The 18,651-nt window shown below is 50.3% G+C and overlaps 4 protein-coding genes across 4 annotated transcripts; 2 read left to right on the top strand and 2 right to left on the bottom strand.

The window, feature by feature from the left end:
• Positions 1-319: 319 nt before the first annotated feature.
• On the top strand, positions 320-2,144 carry M431DRAFT_84611 (hypothetical protein; the record flags this gene model as incomplete). Its single annotated transcript, XM_024923453.1, has 5 exons — positions 320-474; positions 549-1,277; positions 1,335-1,640; positions 1,709-2,016; positions 2,074-2,144. The coding sequence occupies 5 exons, from the start codon at positions 320-322 to the stop codon at positions 2,142-2,144; spliced, it is 1,569 nt and encodes a 522-aa protein (XP_024774319.1).
• A 3,705-nt stretch (positions 2,145-5,849) lies between these two features.
• Positions 5,850-8,683, top strand: M431DRAFT_85658 (glycosyltransferase family 2 protein; the record flags this gene model as incomplete). The annotated part of the gene is made up of 3 exons (XM_024923581.1): positions 5,850-6,014; positions 6,120-7,900; positions 7,960-8,683. The coding sequence occupies 3 exons, from the start codon at positions 5,850-5,852 to the stop codon at positions 8,681-8,683; spliced, it is 2,670 nt and encodes an 889-aa protein (XP_024774318.1).
• A 665-nt stretch (positions 8,684-9,348) lies between these two features.
• M431DRAFT_481853 (hypothetical protein) lies at positions 9,349-11,247 on the bottom strand (the record flags this gene model as incomplete). Its single annotated transcript, XM_024915989.1, has 4 exons — positions 9,349-10,214; positions 10,271-10,580; positions 10,651-10,786; positions 10,847-11,247. The coding sequence occupies 4 exons, from the start codon at positions 11,245-11,247 to the stop codon at positions 9,349-9,351; spliced, it is 1,713 nt and encodes a 570-aa protein (XP_024774317.1).
• A 3,901-nt stretch (positions 11,248-15,148) lies between these two features.
• Positions 15,149-17,584, bottom strand: M431DRAFT_115413 (hypothetical protein). Its single transcript, XM_024911933.1, has 6 exons — positions 17,231-17,584; positions 17,152-17,173; positions 17,080-17,087; positions 16,742-17,006; positions 16,488-16,682; positions 15,149-16,428 (listed from the first exon to the last, which is right to left on the bottom strand). The coding sequence occupies exons 1-6, from the start codon at positions 17,428-17,430 to the stop codon at positions 15,526-15,528; spliced, it is 1,593 nt and encodes a 530-aa protein (XP_024774316.1). The 5' UTR covers positions 17,431-17,584; the 3' UTR covers positions 15,149-15,525.
• Between the last annotated feature and the right edge of the window lie 1,067 nt (positions 17,585-18,651).

The raw sequence follows: 18,651 nt of genomic DNA, 5'->3' as shown, positions 1-18,651 counted from the left end.
AGTACAAATTGCGCTAGACTGTGGCGCCGCCTTCGAGACGTCTGCTTTCCGTTATCCGAGATGTCCATAATAATCATCCATCTATAGAACTTTTCTCGCCTCGTCCCTCCAGCCCGTAACATCCACGGCGACAACTAAAATAGACAATTGACAAGGGTCGGCCGATCGTATATACATGTACTGTCCCTCGCGCCCTCTTCGATTCCACTAACAAACATTGAAGTGAAGTGTGCTAGCTTCTCAGTGGTGGTCTCAATCATTCCGTCTAGCACTGTCTTCAAACTACGTCAGATCTGGGTATAGATCCATCCACAGCAATATGACCGAGCATGTGGCTCTGCTGCCGAGCGGCAATCAACTCGAATCAGACGTTGCTGCCAATCAGGCCAGTCTTGCGCCAGGGACATGCTTGAATTGCCGCCGCCAAAAGCAGCGCTGCGACAGAATCATCCCTCAATGTTCTCGGTGCTCAACGTAGGCATTTGCCAACCTCGGCTTCACGTCTGTGACAACAGGCATCATACGAGTACTAATATCATGGCTGTTAGGAAGGCAATTCGATGCGTTTATCCTACCAAAGATCACGGCGCCGTTGGCGGACTTGTGCCAGTGTCGAGCAGCACAAGTCATATGCTAATACCTTGTTCCCGGCCTTGCAGCTTCCATCTATCTCCTCACGGCGAGCGCGATTTACTCTGGGCAGCTTGTTCAAGGCAGGGCTCATACATGCAAGGCAGCTATTCTCAGCCGACGCTGTATCACGTTGTGAGAGACATCTTTGACCATAGCGGCATCAGCGTAACAGATGTCGTAACCAGATACTTTGATCTGGCACATTACTGGCTACCAATTCTAGACAGAAGAGCCATTTATGACGAAGCAGCACGTTTCAATCTGGATGAGGTAGGCAACCATGACGCGTTTGCCTTGTTGCTTCTTTGTATGCATACCTTCACCGAGAGACCTTGCGAAAACCAACCTCAGCCGACACAAAACCTTTTATATCGCACTTTACGACAGCTATTTGTCATTCTACAATCATCTCCAGATATCCTTGCTCGCACTTTGCTACAATGTGGCATTATCCTGACGGCATATGCATGCGGCCATGGTATGACTAAAGAGGCGTACGAGACATTGACGATATGTATCGGCCTTATTCGCCGTCTCAGCATCGACAGTTATGCGACAGCAGAACCCAGTATGGGAGCGGGCCATGGCCTTTACGATCACTTGGAATTGGATCTTTGCTGGAGTGGTATAATTCTACTGGATAGGTGGGCTATAATTTCCCACGATAATCGCCTGGAACGCGATATTGACCCTTTCTATAGGACTATTGTTCTGTCCAACATCGACCAGTGCCTGCCATATTTGGTAGAAGCGCACCATATTCCGCCAAATTCTGGCATCTTTCAGGCATCAAAGTCGGATCTTTACAGCCGGGATGCTATCCGCAACCTGTTGGCACGAGCAGAGCACGTTCTCCGCCTCGGTGACATGCTAAAGAATGTAAATGGACCCGACGCAGAAAAGTACGAATTTGTCGAAACCGCCGTATGCAATGAAATTGCCGACTTTATCCGTACCACCGAAGGAGGCAAATTTCCTCTCTGTGAAACGGTTGCTATGGCACTTAGGTTCGTGACACCAGACGGTAGCTGGTACTCTTCTATCTTGCAAAGGGCCTATGCTAACCAACACCAAGTGCTCTAATCATGCTGTATCGCAAACAAAATTATTATAGGATGTCGATCGACAACTTCACCGTACTCAGAGCAGTCCTGACATTCAACAGCATACACAACATGATCATGGACACATGTCGTGACGAAGCCGAATGGGTCCAGGCGCACGGCTGGTCTAACAACAGTAGGCCGTGCTTCCTTGGACTTTGCTGCCTATATGGCGCTGCCGCTCACTTGGACGAGCTTCGCGCGGAAGGTTTATCGAGAGAGGATGTTTGGACGCTAAGAAATTCCTTGGTAGAATTCTCACATCGTTGGAAACTTGGAGGTATGCCATTTTCCTGCCCTTTTGCTGTGTGGATGCATATTCTAATGGTCAAAGCAGAACGTTTCTTGAATCATCTCAACTCGGTGAAAAGAATAAGTGATGTGCCAAATCAAGGCAGCGCTTCTTGAGCTCGAATACGGACTTCTAACAAGGCAAATGAAACGAATTTGCGATTAAATCATCTTGGAGATTGCCGGCCTGACCCCAAAGCCAAAGTTGCCTTTTTCCTCAGTTCCGAGCCCTTTTGTTATGCCCCATCCTTGGACTTTGTCATGTTGGATTCCTTCTTGGAGACTTGGGTGCAACTCATTGATATCTGATTTGTCTTGCCAAAGGAGGCATATCGGACAAATTATGAGAAAAAAATGGAGAGAGATGAGCGGAGTTCCGCAGATGACTGTTGCAGCTGGATAGGATGGATAACTAGACTGGTATTCGTTTTTCGTGCTGGAATTAGGGAATCATCATTCCCGTCACTGCCGTCTCCGTTTGAGCAATCCCGCCTTTCATTACGTTCTCACACGTAACATACACCGCAAGAGTCTCACCTACGATATAAGAGCGCTGGACAACATTTCTACCGACACCCCTTACTAAACCTTCGACTTTGGTGTCGGTGCGCTACGCGTAACTTGGTCTAAGGCGCTTCGATTGGCATTCGAATCGAACTTCAATGTATGACAAAATATGAAAAGAAATCAGTCCAGCTGCAGCCGCCACACAGACCCCTCGGCAATCTTTGATGTTCTCGGCTGCTGCTTACCCCGGATGATAACATATGACTAGCATGTCAGTCAGATTGGACCGTGCCGTAGCTTGGGTAGAACGCATTTGGCGACTCAAACTAAGCAATTACTAAAAGGTCCCTGATCATGACTTCGTTGTATGTGCGCGGCGGCATCTCCCATGAGCGCGTCGACTGTAAGACCAGCGCATCTGTCTGTAGGGGGACTAGGAGGTTGTTGGGATATCTAGCCGCAGGAATCAATGGATGTTGCTGACGGCACGGAGAATATGATTATTAATGTAACTTATTTTCTCTCGACCCATGATTGTAGCAACTCAAATCGAAAGTTGGTGTGTGGAATAGCCAAATGTGTCTGTTGTGGCGGTCCAGCTACACGGCTCTTGGTTTCTCAAATACTCACAGCAGTATGCCAACTACAAGTTACCTTAGTCATGGAGTACCGGGCACTACAAACTCATTCTCGGCACATGTCACATTTGATTGCTCTCAATGGCAGGTCAAAAGATGATTAAACTGAGCCTTTTAGCTGCAGATACCCTTGCCAGCGGGAAGAACTCCGATGGGGTTGGGCTCTTTAGCACATGTGATTGTACCTGAGCATTGGCTGACGCCCCGCGAGGCAGTTTTTGATGCCCCGCATTGGATGCGAAGAGAGAGAAAAAAAAAATCGGGATTTGAGGCTGAAGAGGGATGGAAACAGAAGTTGGTGGATTGCATGCCGTGTACATGGGCTACGTCCATCTCGGGTACAGTTGCCTACACGTACCTGTGTGTAGTCGAGTCGGGTAATGCGCCGCCAAAGTCAATGGGTCTTCGATTCAAGCCACGGAGGGTTCATCCCCTCGTACCTTAGGTTATACTCGTATCACGGCGGAATGTATGTACTGCAGGTATCCTGTCGGCCATTTGCAGCTCAAATGACTAGCCGTTGGCCCGTTATAAAATCTGGATGCAGATCCTTATCAACGGAATGGAGAGGGGAAAGGGAAAAAGAAAACACAAAACAGACTTGCCCCAGATTGGCTCCGATCTAGCGAGTCCACTAGACGCATCAGCTGTGACGACGAGGCCGCGCGATGGGAGAGGCTTGGAGGCTCTGCTGAGCTCAGCTCTCGCGCTGTGAGAGTCGGTGATTGGCGGGTGGCAAACAGAGTTGGCGAGGCTGAGCTCATTAGGCTTGTCGTTGATTTGTGAGGTGTGTGCCTTGGCGTAGAAAAGTTGACAGTTGGTGGACAACCTTTTCAAAGGGCTGCGTTTATTTTTGGAGATTCTTTGTAATGGCGTGTTGCTGCTCGTATAGCAGGTTGTCGTTGATTCTCGGAAACGGGAATTTCCAGGATGGAGAGGCCTTGCTGCTGACGCCGGCTGGATTCAACGCTCGAGGCGATATCGCGCAATGCATTGGGATGGAACATGAATGCAGGATCAGTAATAATGCCGCTCACCGTATGGGTTTATCTGTTGGACTGGATCCTCAGCAGGGAGCCGGAGAGATTGGGCGGAAAGTGTCTATTAATACTAATCCATACATGCAGAAGAAGAACAAACATTGTATTACACTACTGTAATACCTCAGATTAACGCTCCATGTCGTACAAGATATCTCTCCCCCTGAAGCTACCTCAACTCCCAATTGTGCTCACCTCTCTCTCGTCTCGTCTAATCCCTCCCGCGCATGTGGCCCGTCTTTTCTTTCTTATCGACGTCACTGCTTCCCGTCGCCAAGGCAATCAAATGGCCAATAAAGCCCTTGGTGGGGTGCTGCCAGCCAGTAGAATTCCCGCTACTGCTCTGGAGTCTGCCCCCAAGCCCCTACAAGGCACTAAAACCCCCCACTAGCGTCTCTGAAACCGACAGCTGGTCCAAGGGTCATCTGGCGAATGGCTGCCAGGGGGAGGAGTTTTGGCCCTGGTCGCCGAGAAGCTTCAGTGAAACTGCTACTTCATCACTTTGAAACCGCCGTTTGATCTTTTTTCCTCATCCCTCGTCCCCTTTGACTTGGCTCTCTGTCCCCTGTACGTGTGTGATCAGCATCGGGAGAGGCCAACTGAAGAGAGCGCATCTCGAGTACACTACACCACTGTATTTTAGGCGCGGACTGTTGATATTACACCACATCAGAGTTGCGATCGTCGGCATAGCCTGCGAACCGCAAGAGAGAGAAAAACAACCCGACAGTACCTTGCATGCTCCAAAGCTGCCATTGGCGAGCTTCTTCGACGACTCGACTGTCTTTGATCGCCTAGCCGAGAACCGTTCCGGGTACGCACAGGCCTCCTGCGTGTCTCGTTGTCTCGTTCTCGCGCTCTGCAGTTGTTATCGAGCCGCATCATCAGACGAAGACGCAAAGCTGTTGCTGCGCCGCAATCCGCTTCGCACAGCACTAGAATCTTTGCGTTGGCGGCACTTGGCGGCTTTGTCTGCCGTACAGTTACAGTAACTAGAAGCAGAAGCTGAGGCGACTCCAAAAATACATCCGAGTAGTCGTACAACTGCACGCCTCACTTCCCCGGCTATTCATTCCAGGCGCCACCAGGGGCAACGCGGAGGGAACAAAGAACGCTCGCCCTTGGCTCGACTTGCTGGCACAACGCGGCACATCAATCGTCGACTCTCTTCCACCAACCACTCGCCATTGACCGTTTCGCCATTCTCAGCACATCCATCGAATCACACCGACCATGTCGTATAATCGCCTAGGTATGTGCTTGCAATCTCCAGTTTCCCCTTCTGACGGCCCTTGGCTTCACCCCCCCTGCCCGCTTAATCTCGAACACCCACTTTTGCCCACATCGTCCCTACGACGCATTGCTCCCTGTTGCGACATCTTCATCATTGCGATGCTCGACCTTCTGGGCTAGCCTCTTATCCTCTCCCCACGTTCCCTGCGCTGCGGCATCCTACCCGTGCTCGTGTACTCGTACGCATACAGATAGGCCCGTAGCGCGCCTTGTTGCGCCTCGTTTCCAACCATCTTCCTCCTTCTCAATCTTTTGCTACCTCTGCGTTGCTTGATCGATCCTCTCCCCTCACCGCAATCTAACGACTTCTACTCGCAGACCACGACTTCGACGACGGTCAACACATGGATCCCCGGGGTAACCCGTACAGGACTCCGTCGCCTGGGCATCCGCTCCAGCAAGGATATCAGCTTGACGAGAACCCGTACGGCCATCATCCTCAGAATCCCCAGATGCCTGATATTGGACGGCTAGCCAGTCCAAGTGATCAGCTACACATCAACCCCGCTGTAAGTGCCAGATGGAACCCTTTCCCATAAGCAATTGGAGAGCTGTCGAGCCTGACCGAATTCCTTTAGCACTCTGTCGATACTCTGTCCTACAACAACAGCCAGCACCCCGCGGATTACTCAATAAACCCAGAGGCCCATCACGATGCCTATTACAACGCGCCCTATGAGCCACACCCGCAAGACGGCCAAGGCTATGACCAGCACCCATATAGCGATCAGCAAGGCTACGATCAGCAGGGATACGAACAGCAGGGCTACGATTATGACGACCAGCGGCCGATGCTCTCCCACCAGAATACCGAACAACTTCCTCTCAATCAATATCAAGATACCCGGCCAGTCACGCCGACTGGTGGTATCAAAAGATGGAAAACGGTAAAGCAGGTGCTCCTGTATCGCGGCAACCTGGTGCTTGATTGTCCAGTGCCTCCAGTTATGTTGCGCGAAAACCCCCACGGCGAGCGTGACGAGTTTACACACATGCGCTACTCGGCTGCAACCTGTGACCCCAAGGATTTCTACGACGAAAACTTTACCCTGCGCCAAAAACTCTTCAGCAAACCACGCCACACTGAGCTCTTCATTGTCGTCACCATGTACAATGAGGATGACGTCTTGTTTGCGCGAACCATGGTGGGTGTCTTCAAGAACATCGAATACATGTGCAACCGTCCCAACAGCAAGACGTGGGGCAAGGACGCTTGGAAAAAGATTGTCGTCTGCATAGTCAGCGATGGCCGTGCCAAGATCAATCCCCGAACAAGAGCCGTGTTGGCAGGTCTCGGAGTCTATCAAGAGGGTATCGCCAAGCAGCAGGTCAACAACAAAGACGTGACTGCCCACATTTACGAGTACACCACACAGACACACTTGCAGCTTAACAAGGACGTTGTCTCGCTCGTCCACCGCCGACAGCCTGTTCAGCTACTTTTCTGCCTCAAGGAGAAGAACGCGAAAAAGATCAACTCTCACAGATGGTTCTTCCAAGCGTTTGGCCGTGTGTTGGACCCCAACATTTGCGTCCTCATTGACGCTGGTACGAGGCCCGGTGGTAGCTCCATCTATCACCTCTGGAAGGCGTTTGATTTGGAGCCCATGTGCGGAGGTGCCTGTGGTGAGATCAAGGCCATGTTGGGTACTGGTGGCAAAAACTTGATCAACCCCCTTGTCGCGACACAGAATTTTGAATACAAGATGAGCAACATTCTAGACAAGCCCCTGGAATCGGCTTTTGGTTTCATTTCTGTGTTGCCTGGTGCCTTTTCAGCTTATCGATATGTCGCCTTGCAGAACGACAAGAACGGCCAAGGCCCTCTCGAAAAGTATTTCTTGGGTGAAACGCTCCACGGTGGCGGTAAAGCAGGTCTCTTCGAGTCCAACATGTATCTGGCCGAAGATCGTATTCTCTGCTTCGAGCTGGTTACCAAGCGAAACTGCCATTGGATCCTGCAGTACGTCAAGTCCGCCACTGGTGAGACTGATGTGCCCGACACGGTGACGGAATTGGTTCTCCAACGACGTCGTTGGCTCAACGGTTCCTTCTTTGCTGCTATTTATGCTATTGCTCACTTCCACGACTTCTTCCGCTCCGATCATTCCTTTTTCCGAAAGATGGCATTCTTCGTTGAGTTTGTGTTCAACACCATCAACATGATCTTTGCTTGGTTTGCGATTGGCAACTTCTTCCTGGTTTTCAAGATTCTGACGACAAGTTTGGGCTCGGATACCCTTTTGGGCAAAACGGGTGAAATCTTGGGCGTTGTATTTGAATGGCTATATGGCGTTATCCTCATCACCTGCTTTGTCTTGTCTTTGGGCAATCGGCCGGCAGGGTCTGGTAAGCTTTATTCGGCCATGGTCTGGTTCTGGGCAATTATTATGATGTAAGCGGAGACCCCTTATCTTGTCTTCCGTGTCCTTGTTCTAACGTGTTTTCCTTTAGCTACTTGATGTTTGCAGCCATCTTCATCGCCGTCAAGGCCATCATCGCGGATCTCAACGACGGAGACGGATTCAACATTAGCCAGCTGTTTAAGAACCAGGTTTTCTACACGCTCATCGTTTCCGTCATGTCAACCTACGGTATCTGGCTCATTGCATCCCTCCTCATGTTCGACCCGTGGCACATGGTTACTTCTTTCGTTCAGTACATGCTTCTGACGCCAACCTTTACCAACGTTCTCAACGTCTACGCCTTTTGCAACACCCACGACGTGTCTTGGGGTACAAAGGGTGACGATAAGGTGGAGAAGCTGCCGTCCGTCAACACCAAAGATGGTGAGGGTAAAACGGACCTTCCCGACGAGGGTGATTTGAACGCACAGTACCAGCGAGAAGTCGCAATGTTCAGCGTAAAATTCAAGGAAGAAAAGAAGGACCCCACGCCGGCACAGCTCCAGGAGAAGCAGATGGACTACTACCGAGGTGTGCGTACTGGTGTCGTGCTCATCTGGATGATTACAAACTTTGCGCTTGCTGCTGTCGTCTTGAGCTCTGCTGGTCTGGAGAGGATCACGCCTGGTAATTCGGATGATCAAGAAGCACAGCAGACGGAGCGATCCAACATTTACATGGCCGTTGTTCTGTGGAGTGTTGCTGCGCTGAGTAGCTTCAAGTTCCTCGGAGCTATGTGGTTCCTCATTGTCAGACTCTTCAGAGGTGTCTAAAGAAAGAGGAAAGTGAAAGGAAAATAAGAAAGAGATGAGAAAAAAAAAAGAGTTATATGATGCTAAAGTGGTCATGAGAGAAAGTCTGTATTGTGTTATTAAATTTCTGGATTATACCCCCTTTTTATTTCTCCAAGTGGAGGGGCAGCAACTGAAGATGGGCCAACTACAAAAGGCTTTTGTTTTTGCATGTATACAACTTACCCCTATGCTTTATGTTTGGAGTTTTTTTTATCGAAGCTGTAGCTTTTAGTAGAGGTCTGGAGCTCCTCCTCCTTTCATTCATATTCTTCCTGTATGCATTTACGGCCTGTTGGTGTGTGGCTTAGCGGCGTTTTCTTTCCGCCTCTTGTTTGATGTTATTGTTTGGTAGGGAACGCATTTGCATAGCAGATATTCTAGAGTACGTTTGAATGATGATGATGTTTTGAGGCTTCAAATTGTGTGGCTTTCATATGACAATTTGTGGAATGTGAAACTGCGATATTGTTCAAACATGTGTGCACATTGTATGATCAGTAGATAACTTCAATGATCAAATCATGAACATCTTATCATATTCATTGAGTTTTTTATTATACTCATATATTCATACCACGTAGTAATACATAAAATGAGGGCCCAGTCTCCCATTTCGACTTGCCCGAGTACGTATTCGCCCGAATCTAAAACAGCCACGAGATGTAGCGATCGTAAAACTTGTGCAGACCCTGGCTGTTCGCACGCTTAGCCTCCTGCTCCTCGAGGTACTCGTTCTCCTGAGCATCGATAATTTCCTTTCCAGCGTAAAAGTCCGCCTCGTGGGGCTTGACGCCCTTGCTCTTGGTAACGAGCATGTGGCCGAAGAGAAGGATGATGTAGAGCGGGATGCCGAGGTATCCAGTGATGAAGTTCTTGTAGTCGAACTTGCGGGCGGCGGTGTGGATGAAGACGTCGTAGTTCTTAGTCAAGGCGATGAGGATCGTGAAGAACAAGCAGACGACGGTACCCCAGTAGCCCTGAGGGGCGACATAGGGCATGGCGCTGTCGGGGATGTTTTGGGCGCGACGAGCACGGAGGAAGAAGAGATAGGTGACGAGGATGGAGATCCAAGTCAGGATACCGAAGATAGTGACAAGGTTGACAAAGTAGCCAAAGACCACTGTACTGGCGGTAGAAGCATTCATAAACGCCAAGCAGGCAATCGCTGCGCAAAGGAAAAGCGCTGGGTAGGGAACACCACGCTTGTTGGTTCGCTTGAAGATGGCGGGAGCAGCGTCATCGGAGGCAAGGCCGTAGAGAGTTCGGCTGGCAATGTACAAGTCGGAGTTGGAGGCGGAAAAGACAAAGACCAGAATGCAGGCGTTGATGATGTGCGGCAGAACCTTGACGCCGGCGAGGGTGGCAGCGACAACGAAAGGCGAAGCGTTGGCACCTGTGCTCTGCTTGTTGGCGAAGGAGAGCTCGGGGCTGTTGTAAGGAACAATCATGCCGACAAGGAAGACACTGAGACAGTAGAAGAAGAGGATACGGAAGAAGGTGAGCTTGATGGCTGTGATTATATGCGTTAGTTCTTATTCCGTAGAATAGGGGACATATCAAACGTACCCTTAGGAATGCTTCGTCGGGGGTTCTGAGCTTCACCAGCGGTGACACCGACCAGTTCGGTTCCAAGGTACGCAAAAGTGGCATTGACCATGACAGACCAGAAGCCGAGGAACTTGCCCAAGGAGCCCGTCTGATATAGTTCGGCAAAGGCACCGGGGTGGTGCCAGTATCGGAAGCCAGGGGCATCGCCGTTGGGACCGCCTCCGCAGGCAATGCACAAGGAAAAGATGATGATGCCGACGATGATGATGACTTTGAAAGAGGACAGCCAGAATTCCAGCTCACCAAAAAGCTCAATTCCTAGGTAGTTCTACGAGGTAATTAGCATATGGCCCAAATTTGGGAGGAGAAATAGCAGAAAACGGATCAAATAGACATACCACAACAAGAATGGTGACTAGGAAAATGGCAATGAAGACACCTGGATTGACCTTGTCTCGAGGACACCAATACTGAATGACCAAGGCGGCAGCTGTCAACTGATTCGGGGTGGTAATGATGTACTTGAACCAATATCTTGAATCACCGTTAGCAACCCCACGTATTGTCGAATGAAAACCACAACTCGAAACTTACGTCCAACCAAGAGCGAATCCCAGAGATGGGTGGCAGTATCGCGTCGCGTAGCCCGTAAATCCAGCACTCATAGGTAACCAAGCGGCCATTTCTCCCAAAGAAGCCATGACACCGTAGACAAGAATTCCAACGAAACAATACGAGATAAGCAGCGAGCCGGGACCAGCCTGGGCGAGGGCCTTTCCGGTACCAATGATGAGACCAGTACCGAGCGCACCACCAATGGCAATCATGGAAATGTGGCGCGCCTTGAGACCCCGGTGCAGAGACGTCTCAGGCGAAGTCTCGATACCACGGATGCGAACATTCTCGTAGTTTCCGATTCTGGCGCTGCTTTTCTCGACATCGTGTCCGTAGCCAGCGGGGCTAGTATGAGCGTAGAGCCCATCGTCGTCACTCATGGCGGCGATATGCCCGGAGGACTGTTTCGAGAGGAGGGAGACGGAAAGGTTGGTCTTTACCACTCAGGTGACGGATGTCTCAAAAGGAACAGAGACGCGCCACGCTGTCGACTTCGTAAGATATACGAAGATGGACGACAGGTAGAAGAGATGGTAAGAAGAGGAAGAGAGGATGGTGGCAGACAGAGAAGGTTGTCTCACGGAGGAGGCTGCCTCACTGGGTTATAAGTGTTCACCTGCTTGTCAAGCTTGGAGCTGCTAGGATTGGTTGGTCCATCCCGGCCTGTACTTTTTATGGAGTCTGAGACTTTGTGCCTGTTGAGCAGTTGGGTTCAGCCACATGCCATGGCTAGACCTGATGTACACCTGTACGAGTACAGAGGCGAGTGCATGTACAGGTATTGAAGGTGGACAGACATGGGATCCCCGAGGCTAAACACGCACCAAGCCGTGGAGATGGGCTTCTCCATGTCCTTGGCATGCTGCGTATCTCGACTCCTCCCTATGGTCAGCCTATCACCGCACCGGGTCTCCAGCAAGAACCAGCAAAAAGCCCGAGCCGGGGGCCTCAGCGGTGGAGAAGCAAGCTGAGAGAGGCAAGGGACATGGCCTCATGGTCTGCACGGACCGGGGCGAGGTCTCTGAGGCTGGGCTAGGTAGCAGATTGAGATTGGGGAAGATGCAGCCTGTGGCCGGCTGGTGTGACGGCATTATCCCGCTGCTGCTGGCGCGTCTGTCTCTGCCAAGGGAGCTAGCTGTTGTACGAAGGATTAGCTCAATTCAGGGCCATGAAATACCTGTTTGTATGTTGGGAGGTTGATGTATTCTTGGGACGGACCAGGTGCTTCGTTGGAGAAAATCGGGGACCAATAATCCCACCTCGCCTGGGGAGGATGATGGTCGTGGTTGTGTGGGGTTGCCATGATCCCTGTATTTTTGACTTTTTCTTCTGGTTACGGAGTACAGTATCACACTTACATCCATCAGAGCTGATTATCTGCAGGCAAGAATCTCTAGTCGACTCCGTAGACATGCTTGGCAGCGTTGGTTTAGGACATGTTCTTCCCTCTTGGTCGTCATGACTTGACTCGTGTGCCTTCCGCCCTGGTTCTCCAACCACGCGCAAATGGAGGCTGTACGGGGTATTGGCATGACAAACATCTCGATATTGGGTGCTGATTTTAACACGGCTGGCTGTCTGTACGACAGGGCTCGTCGTACGAGCCTCTTTTTCTTGCAGGGCGGATGACCGAACAATTCAGGTTTGCCTGCTCGCCTCACTCGGAGCCTCCCAATCCTGTCACAGGCGAGCCGTCGCCTAGCGATGGGCACAGAGGGGAACGTGAGCCGATGACATTTCGGAGAAACCCTAAGATTATTCGTAGTTTGCCACGAGACTGGGGCCATAGCGCTTCTAATTGTAGAGTCGAGATATCGGGTTATCTGGCCCCGCTGGTGCCACGGCGGCTGGCACCTTATTTGCTCAACCGAAAACAATACGAATAGATGGTATTAGCTGACCTCGCTATTATACGCGGTCAATGTCTCAGGTAATCGACCTCATCCTGAGTTGTCTCGGGATCGTCTTGGTGGCTCATCCTATCTGTACTGCTGCATCATTCTGATTGCGTATGCAGCAAACGCGGGGTGAGCTGTAGACTGAATGAACCCCGAGGGACCGGGACGAGAAAGTGAATAAGACACCCGACGCCCTCCATGAATAGACAGCCTAGTCCATTCATCAGGCGAGCCAAGACGCCTGTGAGAAATGCTGGTGCCTGGCAGTCGATTGTTGGTTGATTCTGGTGGCGGACAGAAAGGACAAAAGAGATAAGCGGCCGAGACACTAGAAAGCGCCACACGTTGATCCGACGCAAATGGCGCAGAAGGGTTCTAGAAGGGCGAGCTAAGAGGAATAAGCACTGCGCTTGGGGCTTTTAGGGCCTGCGGAGGCGGATTTTACTTCAACTCGGGGGCGCTTTAGTGGCTGGTCGTAGCGAGAGTCCGGCACCTGATTCTGGGCGCCGAGCAAGCACGGACGGGGTGTTATCTCGCTGCTTACTGGTACATTGATGTCGGCTACCTTATCTTTATTCTTATCTTTACCTCGAACCCTTACTTTTTGTCTCTTGTCAAAACAACATGATGTAGATAACGCTTGAACTTTTCCATTTTCAACCATCCGCTCATACAAACCACCTCACCTCTGGTCAACCACCACAACTCCATTCGCAACGGCCCCAATCCCCTCTCCTCTCTTCTCCTCTTCTCTCCGAATGCCCGCACTAGTCAGGCATCGTCCGTTTTTGTGGGCTTCGTGCTTCTAGGTTATCTTAAGGTTGCTGGGACCCGCCACACCACGGCTTCTGAATTTCCCATTTGTCGGCATCCAGGGATAAGCATTTCGACCTGCCTATTTCGGGCCTTGACGTGATTTACCCCAGTCCTTAGGTCAAGGGCCAGCCGGTGGCTCGTCCCTCTGCATAAATGGAAAGGAGCGGTTGAAAAGAGCCAACATGCGTAGCAAAGGAACTCGCAGCTGACGGTTGCCTCCAGTTGTAACGTGCGTTGCGTCCAAAAAGCAGAAAAAACAACAAAAAAGCATACAGACAAGACCAGAAGCCTGGCATTTTGAGCCTCATCGTCCTGGCCCTCAGCAAGTATACGAGTAGCGCCCAAGCGAATCTGTACCTATCTTAGCTCCCGCAGCCACAGACGCGCCCTTACGCCTTTCCATCTACAAATATCGCCATCGGCTAGTCACCTGTAGATGACATGCTTTGGTGCCGGTAGCCGTGAAGTCAACCGTTTAAAATGCGTCTCACGACCAGCATCGTCGTCAAAATGCTATGATACCCGGGTGAATTCAGGCACAAATCATCCCCGTGCGGATATAATTCGTCTCTGCGCCCTGTTCAATACATTCCCCATATTCTCCGAAGGGAGAACCTGATGTAGTTGCGTGTTTACTGATACCATTACCAACCTGTGGGAACATTCTCGGAGCACGGATCGGACTGATGAGGGTTTCTGGTCTTCTTTGTTTTGTCAAATCACACCGTCTTTTGTCGCCGTCTGTTTGTCGAGCGGGGATATCGCCAAGGCTCTTATCACTTGTCCAACGGAGCATCAACGCGAACTCGCCGAGGCAATCAATCGTGTGGTATCAGCGTAGTAACACTTAGTCACATCAAAAGCAGAGATCAACACCTGGATCTTGGCATAAGCTTCTAGAACCTGACCAGCCCTGTGCTTTGCACTGCCTTTGGTTAGCCCTGGGGATTGGGGTCGGGTTGGTCAACTGGTCAGGAGAGGCGCGTGCGACTCCAGCAGACGCAATCTCAGATGCTACACAAAATCTCCCAGAATCCGCCTTGCAGGAGCGTATCTGCGTAGTATTTTACAGTACACTGGCACCTACGGTTGCGTCAAGGCCGATCACTTTTAACGTGTTTTGCATTGACAGCCCAGCCCGCTCTCCTGCAGATTAGAGTCGATTGCGGGAGCGCCAGATGCGACGCTGCATCTTTACTTTATTCACCATGTTGGGTCTAGGTGGCCAACGGCCGGAACATCGCTCCACAAACACGAATCGCCTCACAAGACGCTATGCTACGGCTTCCATCGGGACCTCGGAGTTTGCTTTCCTTGATTGCCCGCCAACCCGCCTCAGCTCACGGACCAAGTGAGCACAGCCATCCCTTGGTGTCTCTCCTCGGACCTAAATTTGGCAAAGAGGCACATGAGCTGCCTCGAAGTGCCTATTCCTTTCACTGTAGTTGCTTGAATGACTTGAGACATGGTAAACTGAGTACGGATGGCAAAGAGTAGACTATTTTGACTCTGCCTTGCCTTCACATGCACATCCATTCATGCATACATTAGTAGACACACAGTATGAGTCTATTGATCCATAGGTTCAGCTGTATATTGTGGCCTCATCGTATCCCTAGTAGCCTCATGACCCATTCCTTTGGGATCTAGTGCTACTACCTTGAGTCGTAGAAATGGTTAGATGCAGTGCTCCGTAGACTTGTGACTTCTGTTGGACCAGAGCATCGGCTCGTTGCATCCGAAATTCTCCGCCAGCTTTCATCTGATAGGGATGTTTGTCAGAGGAACCCCCAGGAGGCATACATTCTTCTCAAGGGACATGGATTCAAAGAAAATGACCTTTCAATGATGTCTCCGTCAAAAAGATCATATAGAGGAAGACTGAAGAATAGGACGCTCTCATAATGATTGAAACGATACTCACAAAAAGCCTCTCAACCACCCCTACGCCCTCAACAAGTCGTCCAAGACTTTGCCTATTGCCAACACCTTCTCTTCTTCCAACCTCCCTCCAACAATCTGCACTCCAACCGGAAGCCCCATCTCAGCCATCTCCTCTTTGCGATCCCTCCAAACGCTCCCTATCCACTCATCCCTCTCATTTCGCGGAGCATAATCCCACTGCGCGTCACAGTCACCAGCCTCAACTTTGCCTCCTGGAAGGGCCAATGCTACATAGTCGACCAAGTTCCATATCTTGGTGTAGCCCGTGTATCGGCTTGCTTGGTGCGGGACCGCCGAGTGAGGCATGACCGGCATCAGTATCGCATCTACGGTCCTCCCCGTCGCGGGAGACTTGACGGATTTCCATTTTTCGAGGTGAGCTTGTCGTAGGGCGGCCTTGCGCTTGTTTAGCTGCCAGTAATCGTACACGGAGATAGCAGGGCCCGCGTTGACGAGGCTTTCTATAGCGGGGATAAAGGGCTCGCCTCCCGCCTCTACATCTTGTCGAATGTCCTGTCCGCCGTCGACAACAAACAGCTCGTCAATCAATTCGATGGATTCGGCATGGAGGTCCAGTGGCCAGTCAATGACTTCATGGCCTGCGGCTCTAAGAGCTGCTGCTGCCTGCTGTAACACTCTGGTGATTGGCGGATGAGGCCTGACTATGCCATCGTCAAGAAAAAGGCCGATTGTTAGCTTCCTAGAAGAATATTCGTCATACATGTTCTGCCGCCATGCGATAGGCGAGACATTGGAGTCGCTCTGCCAGGGCTCACGGAGAATGATTTCCCTCATGGCATGGTGGATGGTGGAAAGAGAGCGAGCGAGCGGACCAACGGTTGACGGCGAATGTTCTTGGCCATCTGTCGAGACAAGACACCCCCAGTGCGGCAATCTCGAGTTCTGCAACACATTAGCCGTCTGTTCGTATCACTGAAGAACATGCTAATCCGTAGGCGTACACTGCATCTGAGGCCGTAGAGACCCATCATGTGGCTTGGGATACGAATGCTCCCGCCAATATCTGTTCCCCACCCCAAGATGCTGCCCTTCATGTATAATGCTGCGCCTTCGCCACCGGTTGAACCTCCTGGAGTATAGTCTGCGTTAATAGGATTCGTTGTCAGTCCGTAAAGCGGATTGTCCGTCTCTCCCCACTGGATGTTGTTAGAAACACGATCTTCCTTTCTCCATAGTTTGGGAGAAGATTTTATACCATAACACTTTGAGGGACGTTTGTCTTGGCTATGATGACAGCACCCGTTGATCGCAGCATTTTTACCAGCGCAGCATCTTCAGAAACAGGCTTGAGTGCTCTAACAGTGTATCCAAGCGTGGTATCATAGCCCTTGACATTGAACTGATCCTTGAGCGTCACTGGGACTCCGTGGAAGGGGCCAATGGGTTTTCCATTCGCACGAAGATACTCATCCAGCCTTTGAGCGTCCTGAATAGCTTCGGAGAATAGCACCTCCGTAAGGCTGTATTCTCAAAGGTTAGTTGTTAGTCATACAGCTACATTAAGCGGCTGATTCAGTGAGGGGGAGGGCTTGCCAATTTGTCTGTTCTCGCCATGGTTAGATGTCTGTAGAATATACCCACGCAGACATGAGTATGCAAACTCACCTTGTTATGAGCTTCAATAGCTCTAAATTGCCTCAATGTCAGTCAATTCAGCTTAATCGGTAAGAGCGAACGTCGCTACCTTGTAATGTATGCCTTTGTCACATCTTCGCTCTTCAGCCCTCCCGTAGCCAACAGCTTCGATAGAACGACAACATCATCAAGGGCCGTGATTTTCTCTGTCAAGGCCGGATCCTGATCGGCGATGAAAGCATCTACGTTCGATTGCCTTTGCTGCTGCTTCACCGCGACAGTTTGTCTCCAGTCATGCTCGGCGCTCATTGTGTCGACTGCTGACTCGCGTCTCTACTCTCTTGCTGGGGACCTGAAGTCGGTATGTCTTCGGAACGACCTCAACACCCAATCTCTCTGCCAAGGTGCGATTCACAGATGCTAATTGTCTCACAGATTGCTCACTCCGCAGAGGCAACAAAATGAACCTCCTCCATATTATTCGGCGTTTACGCTAAGTAATTTGTCGGTGTTAGCATTGTTGCCCGTCACGGAACCGGCTCTGGGGGTTCCCCACTAGCGGAATCTTCCGTAGTTGTGAACAGCTAACGCTCGGCGTTGCAAAGGAAGGAAGAAGCCGATTCCGCGATCCATGGATGTTAAAATCGCCGGCTGTTTCCCTTGAGTTGGTATTGGAGAGGAAAATTTCAATCCATCTTTTTTTTTAAATGATTCCGGACAGGCCGACTATTAAGGGAGTGAGATTAGTGGCTGCCGGTATCCGAATAGAATTGAAGTTTACTAACAAATAATGGCTTTGTCGTTAGTGAGATGTCGCGGAATTGGTATGTACACAGCTTACCTGGTAGCGAAGGCAGAAACAAGAAACTGGACATCGGGAATTTAAAGATCAAGACTTTTTCACAAATAAGTTGAAGGTCTAAGACAACTATATACATGCATATATGTATCACACATTTTTCGCTGTAGCGTTTCGATGTCCAGTAATTACTCAATGCTACCAAGTTCATAACTCAATTGATGCGAGATGTCAAAATCACCGCCGGACTGCACTATAAAATTGTATGGATGTTTTTTTTTGGTAACCCCGTATCAATCTCCATTGCTTGGCACTAGGAAACATCCGCCCAAGAGCTAGCCAAACATTGAACTGAATAGTCGCCACCAAACCCATACCCTACGGTGTCACCGAGTCGAGGAACGTCGATGCATCTCCGAGGATTTGTCCAATTTGTAGCATTCAACGATCCATTTCGTGGTGCAAATTATCATTTAATTGTGTGTTTCGTGGTGCATCTTTGCTGTCCTTCCATTTGTAGACCAATTCGTAGAGTTGGCTATTAGGCGATATAAGCGACCCTAGCTACATCCAGGCGGTTGACTTCACCGTTATGCTTCCTTTGAATCTGCCGTGTATCAACCGGATATAGTTAACAGCCTTTTAACAGAATTTTTCGAGTGCCCGTGCTTATACTGCTAGCAATTAGCTATTGATCGGAAATACAAGAGACTATGGACCTTTTGACCACT

The sequence above is a fragment of the Trichoderma harzianum genome (genome assembly GCF_003025095.1).
Source record: "Trichoderma harzianum CBS 226.95 unplaced genomic scaffold M431scaffold_6, whole genome shotgun sequence".
Classification (NCBI taxonomy): Eukaryota; Fungi; Ascomycota; class Sordariomycetes; order Hypocreales; family Hypocreaceae; genus Trichoderma; species Trichoderma harzianum.
The sequence above is the reverse complement of the archived record's forward strand: the minus strand, read 5'-3'. Positions and strand labels throughout refer to the sequence as shown.